Here is a 27,599-nt window from a genome sequence, read left to right as displayed (position 1 = left end):
GCAGATCTAGTCAAAATAGTCACATCTTGCTGAGCAAATTGATACACAGCAACTTACCGCACAGCTATACTATATTTCATTGCTGTGTGCTACTTTACGGCCCACCGCACAGCTATTGAGACGGATGATGTTGATTTATCTGTATGATTACTCTGTATGATCAGTTTCATTAGCAAACCGGTTAATCAGGATATAATCGTCACAGATGGACGATTTAACGTGTTGCTGGTGTTATTGACGCCCGGATGTGCCTAATCAATCTATATCTGCCCAGATATCGTTATGCGTCTAGTAAATACCAGATCCCCGTTTTCATGTGGCAAAGTTACGATGCCGTGCCGTCACCGAATTGTGCCAAGCAATTATGGTGAACGGTAGAGGTTGGAGCGGCCCGGTGGTCCAGTGGTTAGGGCGTCAACCTCACAGTGCAGAGGTACCGGGTTCATTTCTAGCTCCGGCCTCCCTGTGTGGAGTGTGCATGTTCTCCCTGGGCCTGCGTGGGTTTTCTCCAGGTACTCCGGTTTCCTCCCACACTCTAAAAACATGTATGGCAGGCTGACTGAACACTCTAAATTGTCCCTAGGTGTGAGTGTGAGCGTGGATGGTTGTTCGTCTCTGTGTGTGCCCTGCGAATGGCTGGCAACCGGTTCAGGGTGTATACCGCCTGCGGCCTGAAGACGGCTGGGATCGGCTCCGGCACCCTCCGCGACCCCTGTGAGGATAAGCGGATCGGAAAATGGATGGATAGATGGTACAGGTTGAGCGTGGCTACAGGCCCATGTCCTGTATAGTGCGCTGCCTCTCTGTATTTATTATCACCCAGTGGATGTGTGTATTGATCTCTGCTAAGCTGCAGCACTTGATTATGTTTTACACATTGAGCAGAAAGTGTGTGCATGTACAGTTTCATGTCTGTACAATGTATGCAACGCCTCCAGGCTAAATCATAATACACAATTTTATTATTAATCCAATGAGAATGAGCCATTTTAATTCTCATATCCTCAATATCGTTAATCGCAGAGAAAATCCGAGACTAATAGCAGCTATCATAGCTTAATTAGCAAGTTAGTGGTATGTACTGCAGTATATGTCAGTCATGTGACGCTACCTTACTACATACAACTATGGTACAAAGCTACATCACTAAAAACTTTGTGGACATATGCCACATACCCACACGCTACATAGCCATATAGCCATATGCTACTTTGCTACATGCTTGTTCGTTAGATGCAATATGGCTAAATCCTACATAGCTATACAGCTATTTGCCATATGGCTATTGTCTACTTTGCGACATGCTATATTGCCATACACTACATAGCTATGTGCTATATGATTACATGCGACTGTGCGTCATGCTACAAAGTTATATACTAACTTGCTACACACGACAAAGCTATTTTGTACAAACCACATTGCCACATATTCCACGACTTTATGTTTTAATGTTTAGTGATAGTTGTCGTTTTTGCAATGTAAAAATGCGGATAAAGGACATCTTGAATAACGCGATGTTGATTTTTGAACAAAGCCAATTGTCAACCGAGAAAAGTTTGCGTCACAGCGATTGGGGTTTAGCTCAGAGCAAATTAGCGGGCTCGGGACAAAATGGATACTCCGGGGTTTGTTCACTCTCAAATCCCGCCAGAATTCAGCTTGCAGGCAAGGTTAAATCGACTTTACCCTTACGGATCCCACCTTATTAATGTTTACATGTATCCAGTCTTTCATCAGTTTAAGGACTTAGATCTTTAAAGTTTATCGAAAACAACAGGCTTAAAGACAACTTAAGATTTAATGTGTCGTAAACAAAACACAGGCAAGACATGACCACTGTACCAGCATTTCAAACTGTCACATAAAAACTTTAATGCTGGTAGAATGACTGACTTATCTGTGCATGACAGACTGACGATACAGTTGTTCATGTGACATACTTTATCACAGCATATTCTATATAGATGAGTGTTGAAATAATACATGATTTAAAAAAAAAAAAAAAAAACACTGGTGCATGCCGTCTTCATGTTAGCTCCTCCATCCCAGCATCACTTGGGAAGCAGGAGGCTCATCAAAGCTTGATTAGATACTGTAGCCAACCCCATTCCCTACACACACACACACACACACACACACACACACACACACACACACACACACACACACACACACACACACACACACACACACACACACACACACACACACACGAACGCACACAACTAATTTAAAGCTAGCAGTTTTCAATCCCTTTTGACAGTGCCATGTTTTGCACGGAGGAATGTGGCACACAATCGCAAAGCGCATGAGAAAAAGACAGCAGCCGGTGGCGGCCAATTCAATAAAGACGCCTGCCGTCCTTTTGTGCAAAGCCTAGCTTGTCGTAAGTAAATAAAGATGGAGGGCGGCAGTCATCCAAGATACTGTAGCAAAAAAAAAAAAAAAAAAAAAAAAAAAAAGCTTGCTCCAGAGCGACATGTCGTGTGGAAATAAAAGACGCTGCAATAAGATCCATTCTGGGTGGATTTTATTACAGTAAAATCCGGCTAGTTTTACATTTTGTAATCTTTGAAAAGTAATTGTACATAAAAGTGTTCAGATGTTGATACATCCATAATAATCTGCTTTAATTTAACAAATGTCCAAACCATAGCTCTCTCAAGTCAAGACTGTGTGTAGACTTCCAAAGGTATAATAAATAAGAACAATAAACATTTTATTCCCGGGCTGTATAATTCCAGCGAGCAGGAATAAGCGTGTAAATCACACAGGAAGTATGTCAGAAAGCGAGTGAACACAAAAGTGACGAGAGGGACCGAAGGGGGCGGACGGAAAGATGACGAGCGGTGACAAACGTTGCCGCAAAAAGACATGACAGGGAAGGTTGGCGGTGCCCTGTGGTGGTGGGGATGAAGCTGGGGGGAGGGAGCGCCATGTGTCAGTCAAAGCGAAATAGCCGACTCGTGCAGAAAGAGACAAACATAAGATGTACACTAGTAGACTGTGTACTCGGGGAGCTGCCACCTGACATCAGACAGTCAAGAGGCATGAAGGGAAAAGACAAAAACAGATGGTCGCCGTGGCTGCGGGCTTTCGAACCTGCCGTGTGGCAAACCAGTCCCGAGCTGAAGTCCACAGGCAGGATGAAGGAACACGAAAATTTCAGCTATTTTAGAAAATGATTAATCTGAAAATGAATGTAACTCTTTCAGGGAAAACTGGTACTACAGTGGACAGCTTATCATGTTAGCGGTTACAGGATGCATGAAAGGGTTAAAGTAAAAAAAAAAAAAAAAAAAAAAAAATGTTCTATGCGCCTCCATTAGTCTAAACACAGTCTTTCGATGATATGAATGTTTGGTTTGTGGAAGATGAAGTAAACAAAACAAAAAAAATCCACCCGTTTTAATCCATTTCAGGGGGCGGCCATTTTGCCTTCTCCCGCCACTTGCTGTCGACTGAACATCACACCACAGTGCCGAAGGGCCCAGCTTGCGAACGTCACATGACCAAACTCAGAAAGCAGGTGTGTCGTGATTGGTCATTATTTGAGGCGTTTTATGTCGGCTACGGCATGCACCGTCCATTATGACTCGGTGTTGGAATACATTTGTTAAACATTACACATGCATGTACAGTATGCACATGCTCACAACGTCACACCATGACAAAAACTTTAGAATTGAATTGAGCTTTTTTTTTTCTTTCTTTTTCATTTCTCTTGCAGTGAACAGAACTGTCCCGTTCCTGCTCCCTTCTCCTAATTATGTCAGGAAACACACACACACACACAATCTGAGTTTCACACTGCGTGTCCCTCAGACCTGCTGCAGCTAGATACAGCGAGGTGACTCATCCCTCCTCATTTCCCATCACGACCAATATGGGACACCATCTGCCTCATGCCTTAATGTTGGAGCCTTCTCCAATCTTGCCGTCACTTTGAGATATTGCCTCTCTGTGTGTGTGTGTGTGTGTGTGCGTGTGTGTGTGTGTGTGTGTGTGTGTATATGCCTTAAATATGTGCAGGGTGAGAAGTTACAAAACTTCCTTTTCCAAAATGTACGTGACAATGCTGAAAAAGAAAGGATGCGTTGGGCAGAAAGGCAACAATGTCCTGTCCATATCCAGAAGAACACTCGAGTGTGTCTGACGTGTCTTCCTGGCTCATTTTAAAAACACGATTATTAAAATGACCATTCATTGATTTCAAACTGTTATCAAAGCCTCATGCCCATTCATCCAAGCACGTTGAACACTTTTTTTTCTTGCGAGGTTTCTCTGAAATATATCCAGTAGTAGCCCTTACGGCTGAGTGACAATATGACACCAGCGCACGGCACTGTCCGAACTTGCATTTCTACACCTCCGCTATAATTCTTGATGCTTGGGGTACTCATTCCTGCCTGACTTCATTCTTGAAGGGGAAGCAAGCGTTGCCCATTTAATCGTCCCATCAGGGGGATTTACAGAAGAGTACGAGGACATAATCACCGTCGCCATCCAAGGAAGATTTGGTAATTAGCATGTTGCACGCATAGTCAGGGAGTTGTCAAAGTTTTAGCGGACATGCCCACAGCGAATCATGCCGAGAATTGCAATCGGCTTAGCTAATTAAAATTTCATCCTCCGTCCCATACCGGACCAGCAAATGGCAAGCGGCGAGCGATCATTTGGGATGTCAACGCCGCCTCACGGTGTTATTCGTGTTCAGCTGAGGTCAACAACTCGAGGGTTTGAAAAGCCCAACATTATCCCATGCGCGGTTTTACTGCCTTCTTCGTGAATGGTGCTCCGTTACGTCAACGAGGGAAGGCCACCGGGCTCGTAAACGGAAGTGAGCCGGAGGTCGGCATTTAGCGGGAATATGGCAGGCGACATGAAGCATGCACACGGGATGATTAAGTTTTACATGCATGCGAATGCAGCGCAGATAGCAAACAAATTTGTAATAACAAGATTAAAAACAAGTGATGTAAAATAAATGTTTTGATCACTACAAAAATTGTTGTGACGTTGAAGAAAAATACACCCTTTATGATAAATATAGCAAAAGCTAAAAAAAACCCTGCATGGTCAGTGAGTTCGACCGAATATTTTCTGCCTTTGTGTAGTCACGCTATCTTCGGGATCTCGTCTTTTGAGGACATCGACGTGACGTAATTAGCCTCCCGCCGGAAACACAGCAGATGCGGGACATAATGTTCCGAGAGAAAGCAGTTCACAGCGGTGGCTTGGAATTGTTGTTATGACAATCTCACACTTTACGGAGGGAGGCTACATATAATTAAGAAGGATGAGCAGCTGTGATGGTAGATTAAAAACTGCACAAAAAGACCCCGCTCTTCCTCCCGTTAAAGCCAAAATGAACTGACAATACGTGATCAACCAAGAGTGACGATGAACAATGGCACGAAGAAATAACTCTCAAAACAATTAACATTTAAAGCAACCAGATGATAATGATGGTATGTATAGGCGGTGTGTAATCAGGATATTGGAATTTTGTAACATAAACCAGCGGTTTTGGACACTCTTCTCTTGTGTTAGCATTAGCCTTAAAGCTAAGTTGCAAGCCATTTCACAACATTCCAGTTCCTATTTACCAGAGTGACATCGTGTAATTATACTTCACACCTGTAGAGGGAGTAAAATGCATATTTGCATACTCGGCCCAGCCCATCAACGCCGACTAAACGTTACGAAAGGTTAAACGTTAGGCCAATCCCATCTTTGTACGTCGATAAAACTCGGCTTAAAATACATTCTTATTCTCTGGCTTTCGACTCAGCGTGAGACTTGGCATTGTTTTAGTGTTTTCTTGTGTTTACTGTTATAATTTGGGTCCCTGAAACACATATTTTCACGAGGATGCACTTGTAAAAATTGCTGTTTTCCAGCAAGTTGAGGCCTCCAAACAGGCGATACACAATAAAAATAAACAGCAATTCAAAGAGGGGCCTTGCATCCCCTTTTTTTTAAGTGAAGAAAAAACTCTTACCGAGCTGACAGCTTCAGCTGTCATTTCAGCCTTCGCCTGAGCTGTCAGTGTGAAGGCTGCGACTTGAAGCGCGAAATGGCGAGGGATCACTGTATGCCCAAAAGGACTGCTTCAAATTCAAAAGGCTGACTTAATGTTAAATTTTGGGCATATGTCTGAACTTTTTTTGTGTGTCCTTTTATGACCTTTCCAATCAATTTTGTGTCAATCAGGTAAACGGTTCTTGGGGCTTTTTTTTTTTCCCCGAGCATTCTAGCGAGGAATTCAAGTCACTCCTTTTCATCTGAAAAGGCTATCGGGCAAAGTCAGTGGGGCTATTATAGTGTGCATGCGGTCGTGATGATCTAAATGCCACAAGAACGGCAAAAGAGTCATCCAGCATGACGGCTTTGCCCTAACGAAGCTTATCAACCTAGCGGGAGTGTTTAATGTCAAAGCTGAAGCCCAGCGGTGGACCTCCGTCAGTATTATCTGACCGGCCTTGAGGAGCAATTCGAAGCCGACTGAACACAAAAACGGCTGTGAGGTTTGGCATTTCATAACCGCGACTTTAATGGAGACGATGGGAAATATCCCGCAAGGGTAACGTTCAGTCAATTGAGCAAATTCTGGGCTTGAACTCCAGCTGTTGGAAGCAACGTTGGAGCGATGCCAGAGGGTTTAGCTGCAGGTGTGGGAAAACAAAATTAGAGACGGAACTTGCCAGAAAACATCACGACGGACGAACATCATTCTGCATCCCAAACTGTCCATCACACACATGCTTCCAAAAGAATTAAAACAATGGATGTTCAACCTCTGTCACCAGTTGTTTTTTTCTTTAGAACATCCTAAATAGTTGTAATGGCTATGACTCTCCTCACCACTTCACATTTGCTTGTTTTTTTTTTTTTTTTAAACCTTTCGACAGATCTATGGTTTTCCTGTTGGTGACACATCTATGACTAATAGAAATCAGGGCAAAAAAAAAAAAACAAAAAAAAACACCCTCAAATATGAAATGGTGCTACTTATTGCTGGAATGTAATAGGACATACCCGGGCAAGAAAATACAACACAGACTTTTGCTCACATGAAAAATGTCTAGGTTCAAACAAAAGGTGCAAGGTCTGAATACCATCTAATTCCAACGTAAACATCCTGGAAATAGAAGCTCAACTGTTGCCCTCTGGTATAACCTCTTGATCTCAAATCCAAGTTTTTTTTTTTTTCACTCGACATCTGATGATACAAGTGGCCCTGAAACACTCTGCCTCAAAGCTAATTACAAGTTAACCCATCTACTCACAACTTGCGCGAGCAGCTAATTTGAGCAGTGGCTCTTAAATATTCAGTCTCACAGCTAATTGCGTAATACCCAGTCAGACCTCACGGAGTTATATATTAAAGACTAACAATTGGCTGCTCGTGGCTGAAGCCAGATGGCAGCCATCTTACGTTGCCATTGTTACTGACAACTTCTGTTGGATTTTGGATGAAAACACTGTTTTACGCTAGGATCGTTGAATAGAGTAAGAAGAGCCTTTCCTGTTCCATCGATTATTCAGTATGTGAGTATGTTATCTCAGTGAATCGGTAGGCGCACTTAGCAAGTGGCAATGCAAGGTAGCCACGGGTGGCTTTACTTCTCGCTACGGCGAGTAAGTGGCATTGTTAGTGCATCATAAACAGTATAGGTTTGTGGCCTACCTGCATCTAAGAAGAAGTGGTCGTCACGAACAGAACCCACTCATCACTCAACCAGCGGCTAGCATTATTGGCTGAAATTAGAAGTGGCAGTGAAATACATCATCTCACAGCTGATGACATGCTAGCTTGTCAATCTGTCGCTAGGATTAGAAGCTAACAATAGATAACGATGTTAGCAGTATTCCATCGCACATACTGCTTACTCCCATGCAGCAGGTCTAACATACAATATACATGCTTAATTTTAAACAACCGATCAAGTACAAATCCAAATAAGGCCCCAAAGAGCATTTGTGTGTCGTACAGGCACATTTTCATCTTCAATGGCTTCAATGGCAGGGTCACATATGTATTGTGTGCATCAGTCTTAGAACACACATTTACAGACATTCATCACACAAAACTGCAGTTAAATGCTCATTTTTCCGCCCTCTTCGCTACGCATTGTTATTTAATTCAATAAAAGCTTTGCAGTGCATGGACATGATTAGTTTAGGCGCTTGGAGAGCTTTACAGCTGTCACGGCTGTGGTCGCTGAAATGTTTGCCCAAGGCCAAAACAGAGCATTTGTTAAAGTACACAACATAAATCATTTTGGGTAAGAACTAATTGCTTGTTTTCTGTAGGTCAAACTTTCAACACACCATATTTTCAATTTATGTACTTACAAACACGCTTATATTTAAGTTTATGAAGCTCCTGCTTGAGACATCTTGTAAGATTCCAGACTCCACATCTGAAATTCAAGCCCAGAACCTTTGACAAAGAGGGAGACTTGCTCCCTGTACTTGCTGGTGTGGTAAACATTCATCCATTTTATATACAGTAGTGTGTGTCCTCATTTGGATCATGGTTAAACCTGGACTGACAATGACAGGGCATATGGAGAGAAACAAACAAGCACTCAAACTCACATTCATACCGATAGGCAATTTAAAGTCTTCATTGAATTAACATGCATGTTTTCGGGAATTGGGAGGAAGCCGGAACAGGATAGTCAGAGCCAAGAGTTGTAACCTAAGCCTTTGAGTGTAAGGCAGATGCATTAACAATGGGCTCTACCATACTACCAGGATCAAAATAAAAATTAACCAGGTTAGACAATACACACAAGCCGCTCATGATTGTTTCCCAAAACCATTCTGAAACTACACGGCGAACTCCAAATCAAACTAAAAAAAAAAAAAAGACAGCCACTGACGTATCAATGACAATATCCCATATGAGAGTGGACAAATACTCGGGTAGAAGAGACTGAGCGGGGCATCTGTTACATAGCCAGAATTGTCTAGAGAGAAACATCTTCCCTTCCACACAATTCTTCACTTTCCTTGTAGCGTACGAGTAATATCAAGAGATTCAAAGGACACCTGCTGAATCGATAAGACTAATTCCCAAAGGCGATGATATTTAAAAAGATGGGGTGTTCTGTATCGCTATGGATATCTTTGTGCGCAAAAGTTATTGCAGACGACGGCAATAGATAAAAAAACAAGCTCAAGGTCAATGATGATCTTATCAAATTACCTCGCTGCATTATTGAACACATGCAAATCCATCATCGACGTCCTTGTCTAAAAAAGCAATGACTCTAACTTTGTTGCAAATTGGTGGATGTAAATGAAACTTTTAAAGCTGGTCTACCCGCGCCTAGTGCTAGTGGCTAATGATAGTGGCGGTACTGAATTACTCTGTCTCGCAGTTATTGACGCGCATCTAGCCAGTGTACCTCTGAGTAGCACTACTACTAACAATAGCAGAGGCACTAAATATTCCGCCTCACACCTAACGACAAGCTAAACAGATAACCTGCTGCTAGCGTCATCACCAAACAATAGCAGTGGCACTGAAATATTAATCTCACTCTTAATAACATTATAGACAGTCGACGTGAGGCTTGCCTTAGCTCCTAACATTAGCAGTAGCATATGAATTACTCTGTTTCACAGCTAACTCAATGCGCTAGCCATCTCACAGCTAACGATGCTGCGGTAGATCTACCTGTGGAGGCGGCCCGGTAGTCCAGTGGTTTGCACGTCGACTTCACAGTGCAGAGGTACCGGGTTCAATTCCAGCTCCGGCCTCCCTGTGTGGAGTTTGCATGTTCTCCCCGGGCCTGCGTGGGTTTTCTCCAGGTACTCCAGTTTCCTCCCACATTCCAAAAACATGCATGGCAGGCTGATTGATCACTCTAAATTGTCCCTAGGTGTGAGTGAGGTAGTGCATGGTTGTTCGTCTCTGTGTGCCCTGCAATTGGCTGGCTACCAATTCGGGGTGTCCCCCGCCTACTGCCCGAAGACAGCTGGGATAGGCTCCAGCACCCCCGCGACCCTAGTGAGGATGAAGCGGTTCGGAAGATGAATGAATGAATGAATCTACCGGTGGCTAGTGAATGTGCTTGCTGTCTCACCGTTAATGAGATAGAGATAGCCAGTGAACCTGAATTTGCCACTATCAGGAAATCTCAGTGGCAGCATCAAAATGCTATTCTAAATAACTGCTAACAGGTCAACAAAGACGCTCACTGAATGCTGACTCAAAGCAGGAAAACATTTTGTCTGAGGAGATGACACTCCTCCATTAAATGGGAGGAAATGAAGGTCGCATGATGTCCCGCTTATCCCCCACTTTGCTTTGGAATCACATCTCAAACCCTTCAGGAGGGAATGGCAATAAGCGGACAACCTTTTTTTTTTCGGAGGCAATTACGACTCACATTATTTCCCCCGCGCTCTGCACAGGGTGTTTTACCAAATGATCCCCGTTGGTAATCTCAAACACTGCTGACATCAAATATATCCCAAAAAAAACATGCTTTTTTTTCCCCCCTTTCCATATTACTGTTGTAGATTAAAAAAATTACACGCAGACAAAAGGAGACAAAGAGCGACAAAACTAATAATACAATGAGAGGGACGCGTGTTGCAAAATATGAAGAACAAAATGCATGAATGATGAAGCAGCAGTGGTTCCTAAAAGGTTTTGAAGGTTAGCAGCGTCACTGAAACACTGCGTCTCATTGCTTTCTAGCCAATTTAGCTCCTGCAAGAAATTCTCAATTACACAGCAAGGATGCTAGACAATCTACTTGTGTCAAGGATCATCAGATACCATATGGCATTGAGATACTCCAACGTCTCTCTGTTAACAATCCTTCAATAGGTTTACCTGTGGGTAGCGTTAACACCTAATGTGATACCATTAATGAACTTCGAATCACACACTAGCCACTCTATGTATTGAGCTATGCTGAGGTCATGACCCCTCAAGTCCATGTAACTAAATGTTTTGAAATATTTTTGTGGAACGGGAATGTGAAATTATGAATGCCTCAAATACCTTTTCATTGGTAGGGCACAATGTGTCAAGACACTTGCCTTGCATTCAGACTCAAAGGTTGGAAAAAGAACAGAAATTCTGCAGGGAGGATGAAGAAAAAGATCAATATCCTTTTCTATGGTGTACTGCACTGCTGCACCAATTTTCTTCCCAAACATTTGTTAAACGATTCATTATCTCTGAGTGTGGTAGTGAGTAGCAAGTAGATAAGAAAAATAATGACTGTTATAATTAAAAAGACGTTGCTTTCATTAGCAACTGAATGAAAAATATGCTAACACCAGATGGGGAAGACAAACCGGAGCATGATTTGAAACCGATAAGCTGATTCATCAACTACAATGTTACTTTTAGTCTAATTTGTACAATTCTTTTCATCAAATTCACCATTAATTCTTATGCTTAAAATGCTGTTTCCCCCTGAGAACTACGTATGAACTCAATCATTGAGGCGAGTGTCAGATCGCTTTTCATTACTTCAGTTTTCCTGATTTTTTTGGCCCATCCTCCACGGTATAAAAAGTTGAGTGCCTTGGTTAGCGTCTACAGTTATCGGGGATTAGTTGTCTTTCACCGACATAACACCATGCGAGGAGGTGAGACCGCAAACAAACTCATCACCCATCAGGATTCACAGTTAGCTCGTGAGCTAGCTCGTGAGCTAGCTAGTAGCTAGCGCCTCTTGCCATGGCACGGAAAGCCCCATGAGAATCGGATGGGATATATGCCAGCCAACACGGGCCCACAGTGTTTGATATCTGAAAGATGGGCTTGATTTGTCATGACTTTGAAGCCTCCTTTTATATACTTGGCAATTTTCCACATTCACTAGTGGCAGTGGAAATCAAAATCACACAATCGGACATATGGGCAAATGAAACGAAGCGTCCCATGAAGAATTCAATAGGAGAGTTGAAAAACAATAACATAAAGCGAGTTACTTGGATATTTCCCTTTGGGCTATTTCTTATGTCCTGCATTGGTCAACCGCAACGTCCAATTCGAAGACTGTCAAATTTGCTGCAGCTGCAGAGATTGGACGGCCCAAATCAATACAGATAAATATAGGAAGTCCGGATCAAAGTGAAGCTCTCATCTACCGCAGGTTGGCTCTTTCTCACCTAACTCCCTCTGCTTCTGGGCTCTTCTCCAATTCACGAGATGAGAGACGATGGCCAAAAAACAAAACAAACAAACAAACAAACACTGATGCAGTTAGCCTGGTTACAGGGCACGGCCGTCCCTCTGCGATACCTCCTCATGTTACTTCGCTCAAATTTCCACACAAATACAAGACAAAACTTTCTCACCCAATTCACATGTTGTTGATTAGACAAAACACAATAAGAATAACAACCTTTGCGGGGACAATTCATCCTGTTGGGATAGAAGAGACCATTTGGCACATCTACAGCTTTGAGGGAAAGAGAACAACAGCGTGTCGAGAGCAGACACAGCGGGGCAAGTGGAACCAAAAAGGTCCGTTCCGCAGGGAAGTGATTAAAGGCGCAGCGCAACGTCTCGGCCAGGAGAGCACGGACACAGTAGACATCGTTACCCGAAGCTAAACTTGGCATCTTGGCTCACTGGGAAATTTGTCATGCAGTTTTTTTATTTTTTTTTATTTTGGGGGGAAATAAATAATCAACGGTGACAAAGAAGTGCAATTAATAGTGACAAAAATAAGAGAGACAATTAAACAAGTCATACTTAAATTATTTAATGTTATCTGAATCAAATATTTCACTCTGCACATTTACTTGGGTAACCAAATTTAAATGTGTATTATTTCTTCTAATTATCAGATAGATTTTTTTACAATGAAATATTTAGCAATTTTGCATGTTACAATTTTAAATAAAATTAAATTATAAATAACAAAAAGTGTAATTTATCCACGTTTTATTGATCAACAAATAGCAAAAACATAACCATTTTTTAATATATTATTGACAACGTCTTAACGTATATTTAAAAACAATTACAAATAAAATATGAGCTTCTATTTTTTTTTTTAAAGGGTAACCAACAGAAGGTACTGGGGGGCCATATCAGTTTTATCATCTTTTGTTTTCCGCAGCACTCACAATCACAATTTTCGATCTTTCAGCTTTTAGGTATTACCGCAAATAAAAAATAGTCCCAGAGACTTTAAGAGATAGCGAGAAAAAGCAGCGTGTTGATGGGACATGCAGAACCAAAAAGTTTGCGCCACACAGGGAGAGCTCAAGAGGAGAGAAAGGGCTCGGATGGAGGAAGTACGTGTAATATCATAAACACACACACACACACACACACACACACACACACACACACACACACACACACACACACACACACACACACACACACTATTCCAAACAAAAGTAACAGAAGAGGTCAGCCTTTTCAAGGTATCACGGTTCCTACCTGATTGATGATGTAGATGCCGTAGTCAATCCTCTGACGTCTCAGGATGGGGTGGAGGTAGTGAAGCCAATACTTCAGGTGGTTTTCCCGGTGACGGAACGGGATAATGATGGCCACCTGGAGCACATGGGACAAACACATAAGTCAGAAGATTTCAGAGGATGCCATTCTTGAAGCTATCTTCTAATTTCCAGTGCAGAGGTCGTGGGTCCCGGTCGGAGTGTGGTTGCAGTGTGGAGTTTGCATGTACAAAAAAAAACAAAACAAGAAAAGCCAACTTTTTGAAAACACATACCTTCCATCGAGGCCGACAGTCAGGGGGCATGTAGCGGCCTCCCTCCGTCACGTTGGGGTTCTCTCGCTGCACGCGCTCCATTGTCATCTGGGAGCTGAACTCGATCAACAGGCGGCCCACTGAGGACGGAGAGATAGAAAGGAAGGAAGTGAGGCGAAATAACGAAAACAACAAATAGGACGGCACATAAATGGGCGGCGGCCAGATTTAAAATCTTCAAAGTAACATTGGCGGCCTGTCAAAATATCCCCCGCCGAATAATGGCTGGCTTTTGAACACACATTCCGAGAAAATCCTCTTTGATGTCAGCGTGCGTTAGGTTATTTAATCATGTGGATGATGAAGCTTCACCATATGTTACTTTGCATACATGTATTTGAATGAATCTGAGGGTTCAGATACTAATGACTCATTGCAGAGCATAGCCTGGAGCTCGATCATACATCACAGCATATCATAGCAAATGCCAAATATGCGCTCGCGTGGCTATGAGCAGAAGAAATCGGCGCAATCTGATTGGTTTACTGTGAGAATTGGTCTCTGTCTCTCTCTCTTTGAGGATAATCAATAGATGATAGATAGATAAATAGATCGCTAGATAGATCACTAGATGGACAGATATGGCTATACAAATATTGACAAATTTGGATAATGAAAATAAAGAGAAGAATGGACATACAGTACACTGACTTTTTCATCCAAGAGTCACCTCCTGGCTCCACTTGTTTCTTTTCATATTTTTAAAAACATCACAGCACAGCACAGCACTTAATTATCATATATTTGTGTTTTATTCTTTTTTCACTTTGTGGCTTAAGTCAATCGCTCACAGTCAAGTGAAGGAGGTAGCAAATAGACTCGATGGTGGTGGTGGTGCTTATGGACGTGAAAATCACAACAGTCATGCATATGGGAAAATGAAATGAAGCCTTTCAGGACATATTTAAAAGTCAGGCGAGTGGAAAGACAATATGATGAAGCCATAAATATTGATATTTTCCTGAGGGGCTATTTCTTGAACCCCGTGTTGATGGATTTGTGCATTAAATCAGGGAAGTGCACCCACATACGCGAGTTAATAATCCACTTAGAATTGAAGGATTTGCCTTGCCAAGCCACGTCCAATCAACACGAGGGAACGAATTGAGCAATGATCGACCCTAACTGAGTTACATGTTCTCAATTTAAAGAATACCAACTGCCCGCTTTACTCAGCACCGTCTTCCTGTCATTGCTATTAGTGATATCCTTGGAAATGTTTCAAAGCGCCCACACGAGTGGTGGCAATTGTCACGCGATCCATTATTCCTATAGGTTGTGACAAGAACCTTATTGATTTTAGATGATAATGATGTAAGGTGTCCAAGGTGGCGTGGTCCGAGGAAGGAAGGAAATGAGTCTAGCGCTGCACTGTGCAGCGGTAAGGCACAGCAAGAGTAAGCTAACGTCTCCTGTATTTAAATCTCTAAGGACACACAAAGAAAAGCCTCGGCGCAGAAAGAAAACGGAGCAATACTCAACTCGACTGTATTTGTAGAGCACTTTCAAACAACTACCGCTGTATACCAAGTGCTGTACATGGAGCAAAAAATAATTCATACGGCAACAAACAATCAATTAATAACAAAGACAGTAGAAAGCACAAAAACAGTCAAACTAAAAATCAAGTCTCATGCTGTGTCAAAAGCCAAAGAATAAAAATGAGTTTTAAGACGAGTTTTAAAGATGGGCAGCGAGGGGTCTAGCCGAACGCCAGTGAAGGGATGGCAGTGTAGTAGTTACGTGCTCCTCTTGCGAGTAGCAGTCAAGAGGCGAGGAGCAGCATTATGGCCTAACTGGAGACGCTTAATGAAGGAGTGGCTGACTCCAACGTAGAATGCATTCCAGTAATACAGCCGGGATGTGACAGAGGCATGAATAACTGTTTCAAAGTGCTCTCGAGAAAGGAGAGGCTTTACCTTAGCCAGCTGTCTTAGATGAAAGAAACTGGATTTAACAGGACCAATTTGCCGGTCCAATTTAAAATCACTGTCCAGTTTCAGACCCAAGTCCGCAGGATGGATTGTACAAGGGCCACTGGGACCAAACAATTCTGTCTTCTTTTCATTGGGAGATATATCTGACAGTCCTCCACATAGCAGGGGAAGGAAATACCGTGTTTCCTTAATATGGAACCGAGCTAAGTGGAGACTGTAAAGTGTAAACAGCTTTTATTTGAGAGGAGACTAAGGGCAGGAAGGGAGGCTCTCATCCAGACGGAGTCCAACTATCCCAAACTCAATTGCTTTGACAAGTCCCTTTAAAATCCCAGAGAAGGCCCGGCAGCGTTTGGCTCGTCACTTCGAATAGACGGGAGGCGCAAAGAGACTCCGGGCCGCCACCGCCGCTGCTGATTAACGAGCAGCCTGTCGTGTCATCTCTGTGGTCAGATGGCGTGCGGGCGAGCGGAGGACGCGGCGAGGACATTGTGTCATGCCTCTCCAGGGAGGATCAACGCGCTTTGGTTCAAGTGAAAATCTCACACATGTCGGATTGTACTTGCGGTCAGCTAGCAGAGGATTTGACAGCGAATGTTTGAGTGGCAGCGTTATGTAAGGACAGCTAACTATCATTCTGACAGCCTCCGAAATCAGCAGCTTTCTTAATTGCCCTCTTGCTCTTCATATATGAAAAATAAAACCTCAAAACTTGGGATGGACGAGTAGCAATATCGGTAGCAGGCCGATACTGAACTTCTTTCAAATTATCGAGTATTCATGAAGGCTGCTGAGACTGGTCACTGATACCAGTGACTGGCGCCCTCTTGTGGCCATTCGACGATCTGGAAATAAATGGCATGACAGAACGTTTCTCTCAGTGAACTGCATCCAAGTCAATCCTCTCAAATGTCCATAATTTATCGTCAGCAATTATTTACTGACCAGTTCGATCAAAACTGAGCATCCTTGCCGACTGATGTTGCAGATGTTATTTAATTTGCATGCATGCAGTCTTTCTTATGCAGGACGGTAGTTCTTCTCAGCTTTTTGCACTCTTTCATCCACCTCTTCGATTGTCCAATGCGGCTCTCACGGCCTTCTATCCTCTGAAAATCATTAGTGAGTGCCGCCTTGTGTGTATGGGCGTGCGCATTTGCTAGCTGTGTGGATTAGCATCATCCAAGAATCTTCTGTTCGTGCTTTCGTTCAGTCACGACACCCCGAAGCGCGCATGTGCGCATGTGTGTGTGTTTGTGTGCATGCGTAGCAAGTTTTTGAGCGTGCAGGAGCTGCAATATGAGATAAAGAGTTAACTGTGGCAGTGATTTCACTGCCTGCAAACAGCAAAGGACAAAGAGGATGACCTTCAATAACCACTGATAAGGCTGTTGCCTCCTGTGTTGTGTTGTGTATATGTTATCTGAATGTGGAAAGCCGTAATGGCTGTGAATGTTTTATTTTATAGGGTTTTTTTTTTTTCCTTGTCGCTTGGACCATATTGTACTGAGCAGCCAGGTTTACATCATAGTAAATTCCATTTCCTATCCTTTGGTTTCATCACACTTTGGACCCCTTTCTCTGTACTGTAAACACACACACACACACACACACACACACACACACACACACACACACACACACACACGCACACGCACACAAAAAGACAAAAGTCAAAATAACGCTATCATTGTTGCCATAAATGTCAATAATTTATATTGTAAAGTAGTTCTAACTTAAATTGCTGTTTTAGCCCCCTACATAAGCTTTGGGTGTGTGTGTGTGTGTGTGTGTGTGTGTGTGTGTGTTTTTTTGACAGTGTGGTGACATCACTAACAAACGAACAAAAGCCAACAAAAAAAAAATAATAACCATGGAACATAGCTATTAGCCAAACATTTTTTGTCATCAAAGCAGCCATAAAATACAACAACAAAAAAGGGCAAAGTAATACTTGGGCCCATTTCGCGGTGCGCGGTTTAACAAACAAGAGAGTCTAAAAGCTCCTAATGGCGTGAATCCATGTGAACAGTCTGTTGAGGAGAACGCACTGAATGGAAAAAGCGTGTAAGGTGGCAGGAGGAAGCGGGGGAGGGCGCGAAGGGAAGGGAAGAAGTGAGGACAAGTGGTACTTTGAGATACGCAAGCTAATGAAGAGGCAGACGCAGCCACGCCAGCTGTGCGCCATGGCAACGCTCACAAGAAGAACGAAGAAAACAAAAAAACAAGTTAATGGCAATTGTTTCTAATTTGCTTTGTTGCCACACATCAAATAAGGCGGATAATGTGCGTGTTCATTCCAAAACAGCAGCTGTACTGTGCAGTCTTGTGAGATCACCAGACACAGAAATTCACAAAATCAAATCAAATAATATAATAAAAACAATCAATAAACAAATGTTGGAAACTGTGTTCATTTCTGGAAACGATTTAAATGATTCAATGTAACTTTTTTAAGAGAGGCTGCTTATCTTAGGGAACTCGCTGCACCTTCTGTTTTTGTTTGAAATCAAACCAACGTCAAGTGAAATTTAACATTTCAGTTATTTTGGAAATTCTGAAAACGTTTTGACTGTATAAACCTTTGGAGACACGCCGATGACCTTGGTAGTGCCAAGGAGCTTTTGTTGGAATTTTAAAACAAAGATGTCTATTATTGTCTAAGATTTTGGGGGAAAAAAAATTAAACCTTTGAGAAGTTATTCAATAAAAATACGCTTAATTATATCAACAAAGTTAAGAGTTGGAGTTTGTCTTTTAAATTTTGATGTCAATATTGTCCCTTTTACTGAAATTGGATAACGGGTCCAAATATTTGTGATCAGGCTTCTTGACTAATAAACCAGTAAACAGTCTCGGCACTGAAAAAAAAAAAAAAAAACAAGAATAATAAATAAATAAAATATGCCTATCCCTCCTGCACTCCCAGTGTGACATTTAAAATCCAGTAACATATAAGTATACTGTAGATATATTCCTGACATTTCTCTTGTCCACTTAATCAGACTGGCTTTGCCGCGTCAACATTGGTTTGTGATTTTTTTTTTTTTTTAACTTGTACCAATAAGAAAAGCAGATGTTCTAGTTTTGAGAGAACCTTGTGTTCAGTTTTTTAAAAGAATAAAAAAAATGCAGTGACTATGTGCAATCAATTCTGGGTTATCATCGTTTTATTAGCTTGGAATGAAATGATTCCAAGTCATCAAGGCACAGCAGGCACAGTAAAGCACAATTTCATCCAAGCCGTGAACACAAACTACATGTCTGTCCAGCTGGCACTGTGATGTGATGCCTGGCACGCGCACACACACAATGCCACACTGCTCAGAGCCAATAAGGAATCCCATATACATAATGTGTGGGTTTTGCTATCATTTCCTGCCCTATGCTAATATTTTGTGGTTCCTGAAAGTTGAATCAAAATGCTCTACAATGGCTGGCAATATGGGGAACTCTTCTACGAACATTTAAAATTCCACGAGGGAGCTATAGTGTAGAAATGCACACAAAAACAGCAAGGATTTCATTAGGCCCAAGAAATAAATAAATAGCCGACCTCGCGGGTAGCTGGCTTGAAAAACAGCAAAAGCACTTTGTTCTGAAAGCCGTCCGCACTTCAAGCACGTCCGCCTCGCTCCAGCGCGGCTGACATCTGAACTCTCGGGGGGGGGAGCTGTCCAAGGAGGGGTTCTTTTTTTTTTTTTTTCCACCGGCATCAACATCAAGGTGCACGGTCAACGTCACCCGTCTTCATCTCGTTTTGCTTTAATCTCCTTTTCCTCCTTTATTCTATTTTTTCCCCCCTCAGGTGTCGTGTGTCCTGTCCGTATCAAAGGAGGCTGGGATACATCCACTTGAAGAAAACGTATTTTGCCACGTATATTCACCAAGCCACAACATTAGATATACAAAAATCCATGTTCTAAAAGTGGCCACTGACAAGACGATGTTAGTGGTGACGTGCATCAATTATAATCCAGGATAGTGTCAAATAAGGTCACAATATCTTATAATCGGTTTATAAAAGATCCACACTGATTTTGAATGAAATATGAATGAAATAACTAGGGGTGAAATGAATCAACCAATTCAAGTATAAAGTGTTCTGCTAACCAGGATGAGGGGGAGAGAAAAAGGAGGCTGTCATTTTTGCTCACATTGAAAGCGATATATTCACTCAGGGCGGGGGAAGCTGTAATGTTCTTGAACAGGCCTCCCAGTGAGAAAGTAATTAGAGCACGGGCTGCAGAAATGACGCAGTGAGTGCTAAGTGACCTTCCTGGTGGGAAGTAAGAAGCGCAGAGGCTAATGGGTTTAAATATGAGACGGCAAGGCTCACTTCCATCCGCGCGGCAGCGGCGAAACACATCATTTGAGTGCGGAATGACATACAGGAAGAAAAGTTTAACTGCACACTCAATGGACAAAAATGTCCAGTCGCGTTCCACGCTTTGAGAGGAGAGCGGCCGAGCCTTAACGCGAATAGCGAAAAACCAAAAGCGATGGGACAGCCGCTGCGCCACAAACTATGGTCCCCAAATAGTTTCGTATCTTTTCAAACTCATCTTCAATGATCCTTAAATAAAAGAATTTCCGGTGATTTGAAATGTGCGATATAAATAAAGCTGCCTTTTCTTTGCTTATGACGGAAAACAATCACATTCGCAGATCGCAAAAGGCTGCAAAATGTTTTAAACATGCTTCATTTTGGTCAGCTGGTAGCCTTTATTTGATTTTTAAAAGAAAGTCCTGTGATTCTTTCTGTATTTTGGAGAAACTTAAAAACACTTATTCATTAAAAAACAAAACAAAAAAACATACGTCTTCTTGAAATCCAATTAAATGGACGTTCAAAGGCCTGCAGGCAATGAAACTGGCGCTCCCCATTTGAGTCTGCCGCAGCCGTCCGTGCATGTCAATTCCAAAATGTCTATCAACAAATGGTAAACAAAGGCAGGGCAAACAATCAGCTGGAATGCAAACAGACCTTGGGAGCTTTTCACAACACCTTCCAAAAAGTTCAATTACACAAACCGTCACTCACAAAATATAATTGCTCGTGTTGCGAATCTATTTCACGTACGTGATGTATGAAATAAAGAACCGCTCTACATACCAGAACATACGGCGATAATCACAACGTGACAACAACTCCGGATATGAAGTGTCTTCTCCATAATGCAGATGACTAAAGTCTTTGGGGAAATAATTAATGTGGATTAATTATAATACTGCTGATGATGACAATGGACAAAGAGTAATTGCAACGCGTCGGCTGTGGGCGGCCATAATTTTACACTGTTGCTGTGTGGCAACAATTAAAAACGCTGATGGATTGTCATCATCTTTTTCATAGCCTTGAAAGACGAATATGTTGACAACAGTTTTATTGGGAGAAAATAATACAACAATTTCCAAAACAGACACTTAAAGAGATAGTTGATCATCAATATGGGGCCTGGATATGGATTGTCACTGTATTGATGAGGCACCTTTACAGAAAACTGGATTTCAATGAGTTCGTAACACAGAATGTGGAATTCCAACTAGGAGGGCACATACGTAGAATCCAGAGCTGGGCAATTGATCGAAATCTGATTGTGATTTTGATTTGGGCGTCTTGCCATCAGAAAAAAAACAGTGCAGTCTGTTTGAATGTTGCCTTGCAAGTGCCCCAATTTATTTAAGGATGAATATGCGATCCAACATTTTTTTGTTTGTTTTTGTTTGGAACACGTGTCAGTTTATGCGTCATATTGCCAGCGACACAGAGCTCAATTCGAAACACTTTTAGAAATGAATATCTTTGCACAAATTCAATCTCCGATCTTTCAAATGGCCGAGTGTTGAGCTTACTTGGATCATTAAATAATCTAAACTGGGAAAATTGAGTTGTAAGGTCGTTAATGTTAGTATAAACAAGCAGTAAAAATAAAAGAACCGGCAGAGGTTTGGACGTAAATTTACACTACTATGCAGTGAAACGCAGTTCAAGTGTGCCGCTGAAATGATGACAGACCATCTCACATGTAGCTCCTCGGCTAACAAGCTAATTAGCAAGCGAAAAAGCGGGAAGGGCGACCGTTATGACTCGACGCTTCCACTTTTTATTGCGTTTATACCATCAGAGTCCAGTGGTGAACAAAATCTGGAAGTTGGCTGAAAGGTTTGTGCACACACACACACACACACACACACACACACACACACACACGCACGCACAAGCTCAACTGGGAGCTGATTAAACTGATGTAACAAACTGCACTTTTGCCTCCCCGCTGGGTTGAAAGCTCCTGACAAGCGAGTCTATCTGACTCCGACGACACCACGGCCATTTATTTCTACTTCGCCGCCGCTCTAAAGGTCCCGGAAGGAGGCAGTGTGGGTAGGACAGTTTTAAAGGTTGAAAAATAGATCGCTGAGGGAGGGCATCGAGCGAGACACGAGGCAGAGTTTAGAACGGTGAGGAGAAGAAAAGAAAGGCAAGCGGAGAAAGGAGATCATCTGTATTGATCCAAAAATGTGCCGTCTTAACAGTATGATGTGTTCCAGAAAACTGGGAAATCAGACATTTGTGACATGTCGCGAGGAAAAGTGCACTGTGGATTTATTTTGCTGTTATTATTTCTGTTATAAATAGCTTTTTGGACTGTCAATTATTTCCAGTCCCTTTGTTTATTTATATTGTGCGCTGTAATAACTTGAAAGCGTAATCAAATTCAAGTCGACATCACAATGTAGTAAAATGCCATTTTCAGATCGCAAAGGCTGAACATTTTGAAAAAAAAAATCTATTTAATTTCAATAAGCCGGTAGGTCTTTATTTGTTTATTTATATGGCGACGAGATAAGTTGGGTGCTTAAGAAGTGCAGTCTGGATGTTTACATATCATCGTTTCATGAAACATCTGAAGTGATCAAGCCACCCGTTTGTTTGTATTACCGATGTCATCTGAATTAAGACTTGCTGAGTTTGTGTTTACGCCACAGCGTATGGTCGAAGTTTGTGAGGTTGCCGGAGGTGCTTTTCATGAATAACTGTCAACTGTTTATGTTGTTTGCACAAACCGACGTTGGGACGACGTGATAATGTGAAGGCGTTACTCCTCTTTTCCCCGTCCACGAATTTCAATGCAAATTTGAACTCAATCTTAGTGAATGCAAAACAAGCTCAGAAAAAGGATACAATCTAGCCGTCCTTGACATGAAGATTTCCCTCATGCATTCTGGATATTTGGTCATTCTATCCACAACAAAGAAAAACAAAGTCTCCTGAATAAAACATGTCACGGCTGCGCAGAAGACGGAAAATCTGAATGCGATGCATCACATTCGCTGACAAGGCTGATATTTAAAATGCCAGAAATACATCACTCGATGTCCCGTAAAACCTTATAGTGACACCTTTGTGGTTTGTCATGGAGGCTCTTGAAGAACAGCCCGTCTTGAAAAGAGGCAGTTGATGTGTATTGTGTGTGTGTGTGTGTGTGTGTGTGTGTGTGTGTGTGTGTGTGTGTGTGTGTGGAGGAGGGGGAGAGGCGCAAAGTAAGTCTTAAAAATAGCATGTATGGATGTTGCTGCAGGACCGGTGGGACCACGGGAGAGAGATGAAGGCCACTTCGGGATCTCGCAAACAATCCGAAGTGCAATATTTGCATCGACGTGACAATGTTTTACTGCTGACACATGCAAACAAAAGGACAAAGGCTGTGTGAGAAGTGGTAAACGTGGATGGTAGTATTGATGGGTGGATGGATGAATGGATGGACGGACAGACGGACTGATGATAAGACCAGTTGATGGGTAAGACAGATGGTTGGGCATACGTTTGGATGGAAGTATGTATGCAGGTCTTGATTCTATTTCATTGGATATGTGTTTTGATGTATGGATGGGAAGGATGGATAAGCGAGTGGATGGATGGCTACGTTGACAGCAGACGGAGGGGAAGATCAATGGACTGACAAGAAGCTGTGTGGATGATGATGGATGGAAAAATGAAGTACCACAAAGAACCTACACTAATGAAGTGCGCAAGTTTGCGATGCAAACACAAGCAGCAGTAGTAGTTGACTGCGGGACAATAATGAGAACTGACTGTGAGTCTCTCATGTTCATATTGTTCTTTTTTTTTTGGTTCTTCAAGGAAGCAACATAAAACAAACTGGCTGCCTTCATTCGTTTTCTTCCTCTGATGCTCACATTTAATTACGATATCAAGCGTAGTGGGGAGGAGAGCTTGCGCGGGCTACCATCGTGAAAATCTGGGCTTGTGATTATTTAAAATAAACACGCTGGCTGTGATTAATGGCTCACTTTGCGCCTTGAGGATTTTAAATTGAACTGCTAACACACACACACACGCACACAGACGCACACACACACACGATAATAGCTTAAATGTGCTCCACTGATTTCATGTTGTTGCCCCTCCACACAAATTAATGTCTACAAGCAGGGAGACATAAAAGTTAAAAGGCATAAAAGTTTCAAATGATACAATTTTTGTTGCATTTTCGAGCGTGTTGAATAACACAAAGGAGAAACAAAAGCGTGGTGGCGCGGGAACAACACGCAGATGGCCACGTCTCAGTCCAAAGGGCCGTGAGGCAGATCCTGCATCCACGCCCAATGAGTCCATTCCAAAGCAGATGGTTTTCACCCCTAAAAATGGACTAGCATCTAAACAAGAGGAAGAAGAAGAACTTGAAGCGGCTTTGTTAGCTTGTCCGATAATGAGCTAACTGTTAGCTTGTCAGGTAACGACAAGACAGAAGAAGCTAAACTAACTGCTCGCTTGGCTGGTAACTCTTAGCTTGTCCGATAATGAGCTAACTGTTAGCTTGTCTGGTAACGACAAGACATAGAAGAAGCTAGGCTAACTGCTAGCTTGGCTGGTAACTCACTATATTGGGGTGGCAAACGCCTGTCCTTGTCTTTTATCCAGAGGTGAATGATTTTTGAGACATGTTATATAAGCGCACAAGCCAAACAGTTGGTGTTTTGTGTCCACATGAAGATTTGTCATCGTGACAAATCATAAACCTCAGTTTAACATTGACGATTGTTTACCTGACTGTTTTCTGAGCACATCGGGGAGGAAAAATCATTCTGAACACACCTGACACCACAGGATAATTGCTCAGGATAATCTTTCAGAGACATCAGTGAAATCCACCATGAAATTTGTCCTGGTTTTTGATGTGTGTGTACACCGCTTACGGATGTAAGCCATTTTACAGGTCCTCGCTATGAGCCAACCACAAGCAGGATTGGAACCAACCAACAATCGCTGGCTCCCATCGCAAACTTGACTCCTGCCTTTACCGATCTCTATGACCGATCAGCAAGGCGGGTTTCCAGGGAGTTGTCTCCCAGGTGGCATGGACCCAATCCGTACGCATGCCTCACATTGGTGGGTGGAAGGGGAGAGAGAAAGAGAGGAAAAGATAAAGGCCTGACCTAAATTCAGGTAATTCATCACAGTGGATTACAGCCAGCAGCTATTGAGATGAATGGAAAGTTGCATCCTTCTCTTTTAACACCATTTATTCTTCTTTTTTTTAACTATCATGATTGAGCGATGGAGTATGGAGTGGCAGCGTGAAGCTAACTCATCTGTCACAATGGGAGATGTAGAACGAGCTGACAAACCACTTAAGCTTCCCTCCCACGCCGCAAAAGGACAAAAAAAAAAAAAACACCATAAGGGAATAACTTGAAAGCAGAACTTGAATAAACAACACAGCAGGGACTATTATTAGCCCCGTTTACACCGCCTTGTGGGAGAAGTGGTGCGCGCAGGTAGTCTCAGGTGTGAAACTGTGCTTTTGGCTTCCATCAAAAGGCGACAGATTTGCGGTTCGACTTCGGTACCCGAATCGATATTTTTTTTTTTGCACATTCGAGGAATGGCAAAATTAGTGACAGCGTAGGCAGTGAATCCCGGGTGTCAAAACTCACACTCTGGTCTAGTGGCACTACCCAATTCTGCTACGATTGTGATACTATGCCATATGCCGGAAAATTAGCAGGTCAACTCACCGCATAAGAGTCTTTGTGTTGAAAGCAATTGTTGCAGTTGTGCTGAAGTGTGAAATTGGACTTTGGACACAGGCTTGACGAACTCGTTCTAAAAATGACAGGCAAATAAATCACAGCTCGAATGTTATGGCAATTATGGGCAAGTGAGTACCTGGTGTTAAACGTGAAGGCATCTACATATCAATCCGATATCGGCAGTTAAGAAGTCGGCATTTAATTAATAAAGTTCTAAGGACGTTAATCCTTGTCATATATGTGTGCTTCTGTCTCGGTAAGTGTCTGAAAAAGGAGAAGAAAGATTTTGCAATACAGTAGTGGAATTGTGAGATCAAGCATTCTTCGACATTGTTACTTCTTTGACGCAGTGATATATTCAGAAGATGGACGGGAGATTAATGAAGGGGATTTGTTGGACTTTTCAGTAAGGTCAAAACACTCAAAAATAATCTGGTTTGCTGCAAAAATCACACACTTAGCATCAAACCCAATAGAAGCTTAAACTTGCCGTCACTCAAAGGCTTGAAGAAGCGCTTTTAGGTTTGAGCTTCGTCAAGCCTTCTAAATCAAACATCCCGGCCTCATCTGACCCCCAACTCATCTCGAGTGACCAAATGCCAAAGAAGACAACATCAACATCTTCACGAGCTACTTCCACATGAAACAACACGGAGGACGTCGTATCAACAATTGACGTGAAACTCAGTGGACATGCGCCTCATAAGAGGAATCGTGAAAAATTCCAAAGCACCCATGCCCGAAATTTAAAAGTAAGTCAGACGTTTTGGTTTGTAGCAGCCATTGCTAAGTGTAATGATGGCAAGGGACGCCTCCCGCCGGCCCACCTCAGAATTATCTGCATGTAAGTCATGGATGCGGGAGGGGTCATGCCATGCCTGTTTTTGGAATGTGGGAGGAAACAGGAGCACCCGCAGAAAACCCACACGTGCACAGTGAGAACATGCAAACTCCACGCAGGAAGGCCAGAGCCAGAATCGAACCCTTGCACCTCTCTGCACTGTGAAGCCGGCACGCTAACCAGTCCAAGACCGTATGATAATAATATGACCATATAATAATATGACACACACACGCACAGGCACACGCAAACACTACTGTACTTTGTAACTGACTTGAGACAGGTTATAACTTTGTTTTAGGTCCAGAAAACCCAACAGAGTGCATCAATAATTAACTTTTACGATTTTATGATCACCGGGGCAAACCTGGAGGAGACAAACTGGCAACATGCAGTAGCTTGGGGGGGAGCGAGTTGGGTTCGCTATATATTGATTTTTCCCCGTGCACTGTGTATGTTGTGTGGAAGGATCGGAGGTTCTGTTTAGGGCCAGCATGAAGTTCCCACAGGTAATTGATGAGAAATCGAGAAGCGTTAATTGGATCTTAAGAGTGTCTTTCCGAAACCTGCCTGTACATGTGTAAGTGTGTGTGCGTGTGTGTGTGTGTGTGAGAGCGAGAGAGAGGAGTCCACGACTGCTACTATTGAGCGCTACTCTTCAGATCTCGTACAGTCCATTTTTCATTTACAGTCCAACTGCTTCATTATCGAGAATGGCGCTTAAGTAGAGTGGACCTCCACCAAGCCAAACAAACAATCTTAATTTACCGTCAGCCTCTAATCATGTGGATCCATGTCTTGTGTCAAGTTAAATGAAAGCAACACGCTAATATTCAAAAGCCAATCTCAACTCGTGGTGTTCAAAGAAGGGTTCAACATGAACCAAATATTTGTGTTCGATCCAAAAGTGAAATCTCTCTGAGTTCCTTCAGTAGTACTGTGAGAAGTGTGACGTCATTTGAATTTTGTGTTTGACAGTGACCC

The 27,599-nt window shown here is 42.5% G+C and overlaps 1 protein-coding gene across 3 annotated transcripts in view; it reads right to left on the bottom strand.

Annotated features, from left to right (window-relative positions):
• The window catches only part of b4galt2 (UDP-Gal:betaGlcNAc beta 1,4- galactosyltransferase, polypeptide 2), a 67,039-nt gene that overhangs the window by 8,146 nt on the left and 31,294 nt on the right, over positions 1 to 27,599 (bottom strand). For all 3 annotated transcript variants that reach the window (XM_019883660.1, XM_019883661.1, XM_019883662.1), the window contains 2 exons: positions 13,740 to 13,858; positions 13,445 to 13,561 (listed from right to left, as the gene is read on the bottom strand). In XM_019883660.1, coding sequence (XP_019739219.1) covers positions 13,445 to 13,561; positions 13,740 to 13,858 — 236 coding nt within the window. The remainder of the gene's footprint in view (positions 1 to 13,444; positions 13,562 to 13,739; positions 13,859 to 27,599) is intronic.

Source organism: Hippocampus comes, unplaced genomic scaffold (assembly GCF_001891065.2).
Source record: "Hippocampus comes isolate QL1 unplaced genomic scaffold, H_comes_QL1_v1.1 scaffold159, whole genome shotgun sequence".
NCBI classification, from domain to species: domain Eukaryota; kingdom Metazoa; phylum Chordata; class Actinopteri; order Syngnathiformes; family Syngnathidae; genus Hippocampus; species Hippocampus comes.
Note: the sequence above shows the minus strand (reverse complement) of the source record. Positions and strands in the feature narration are given on the sequence as shown.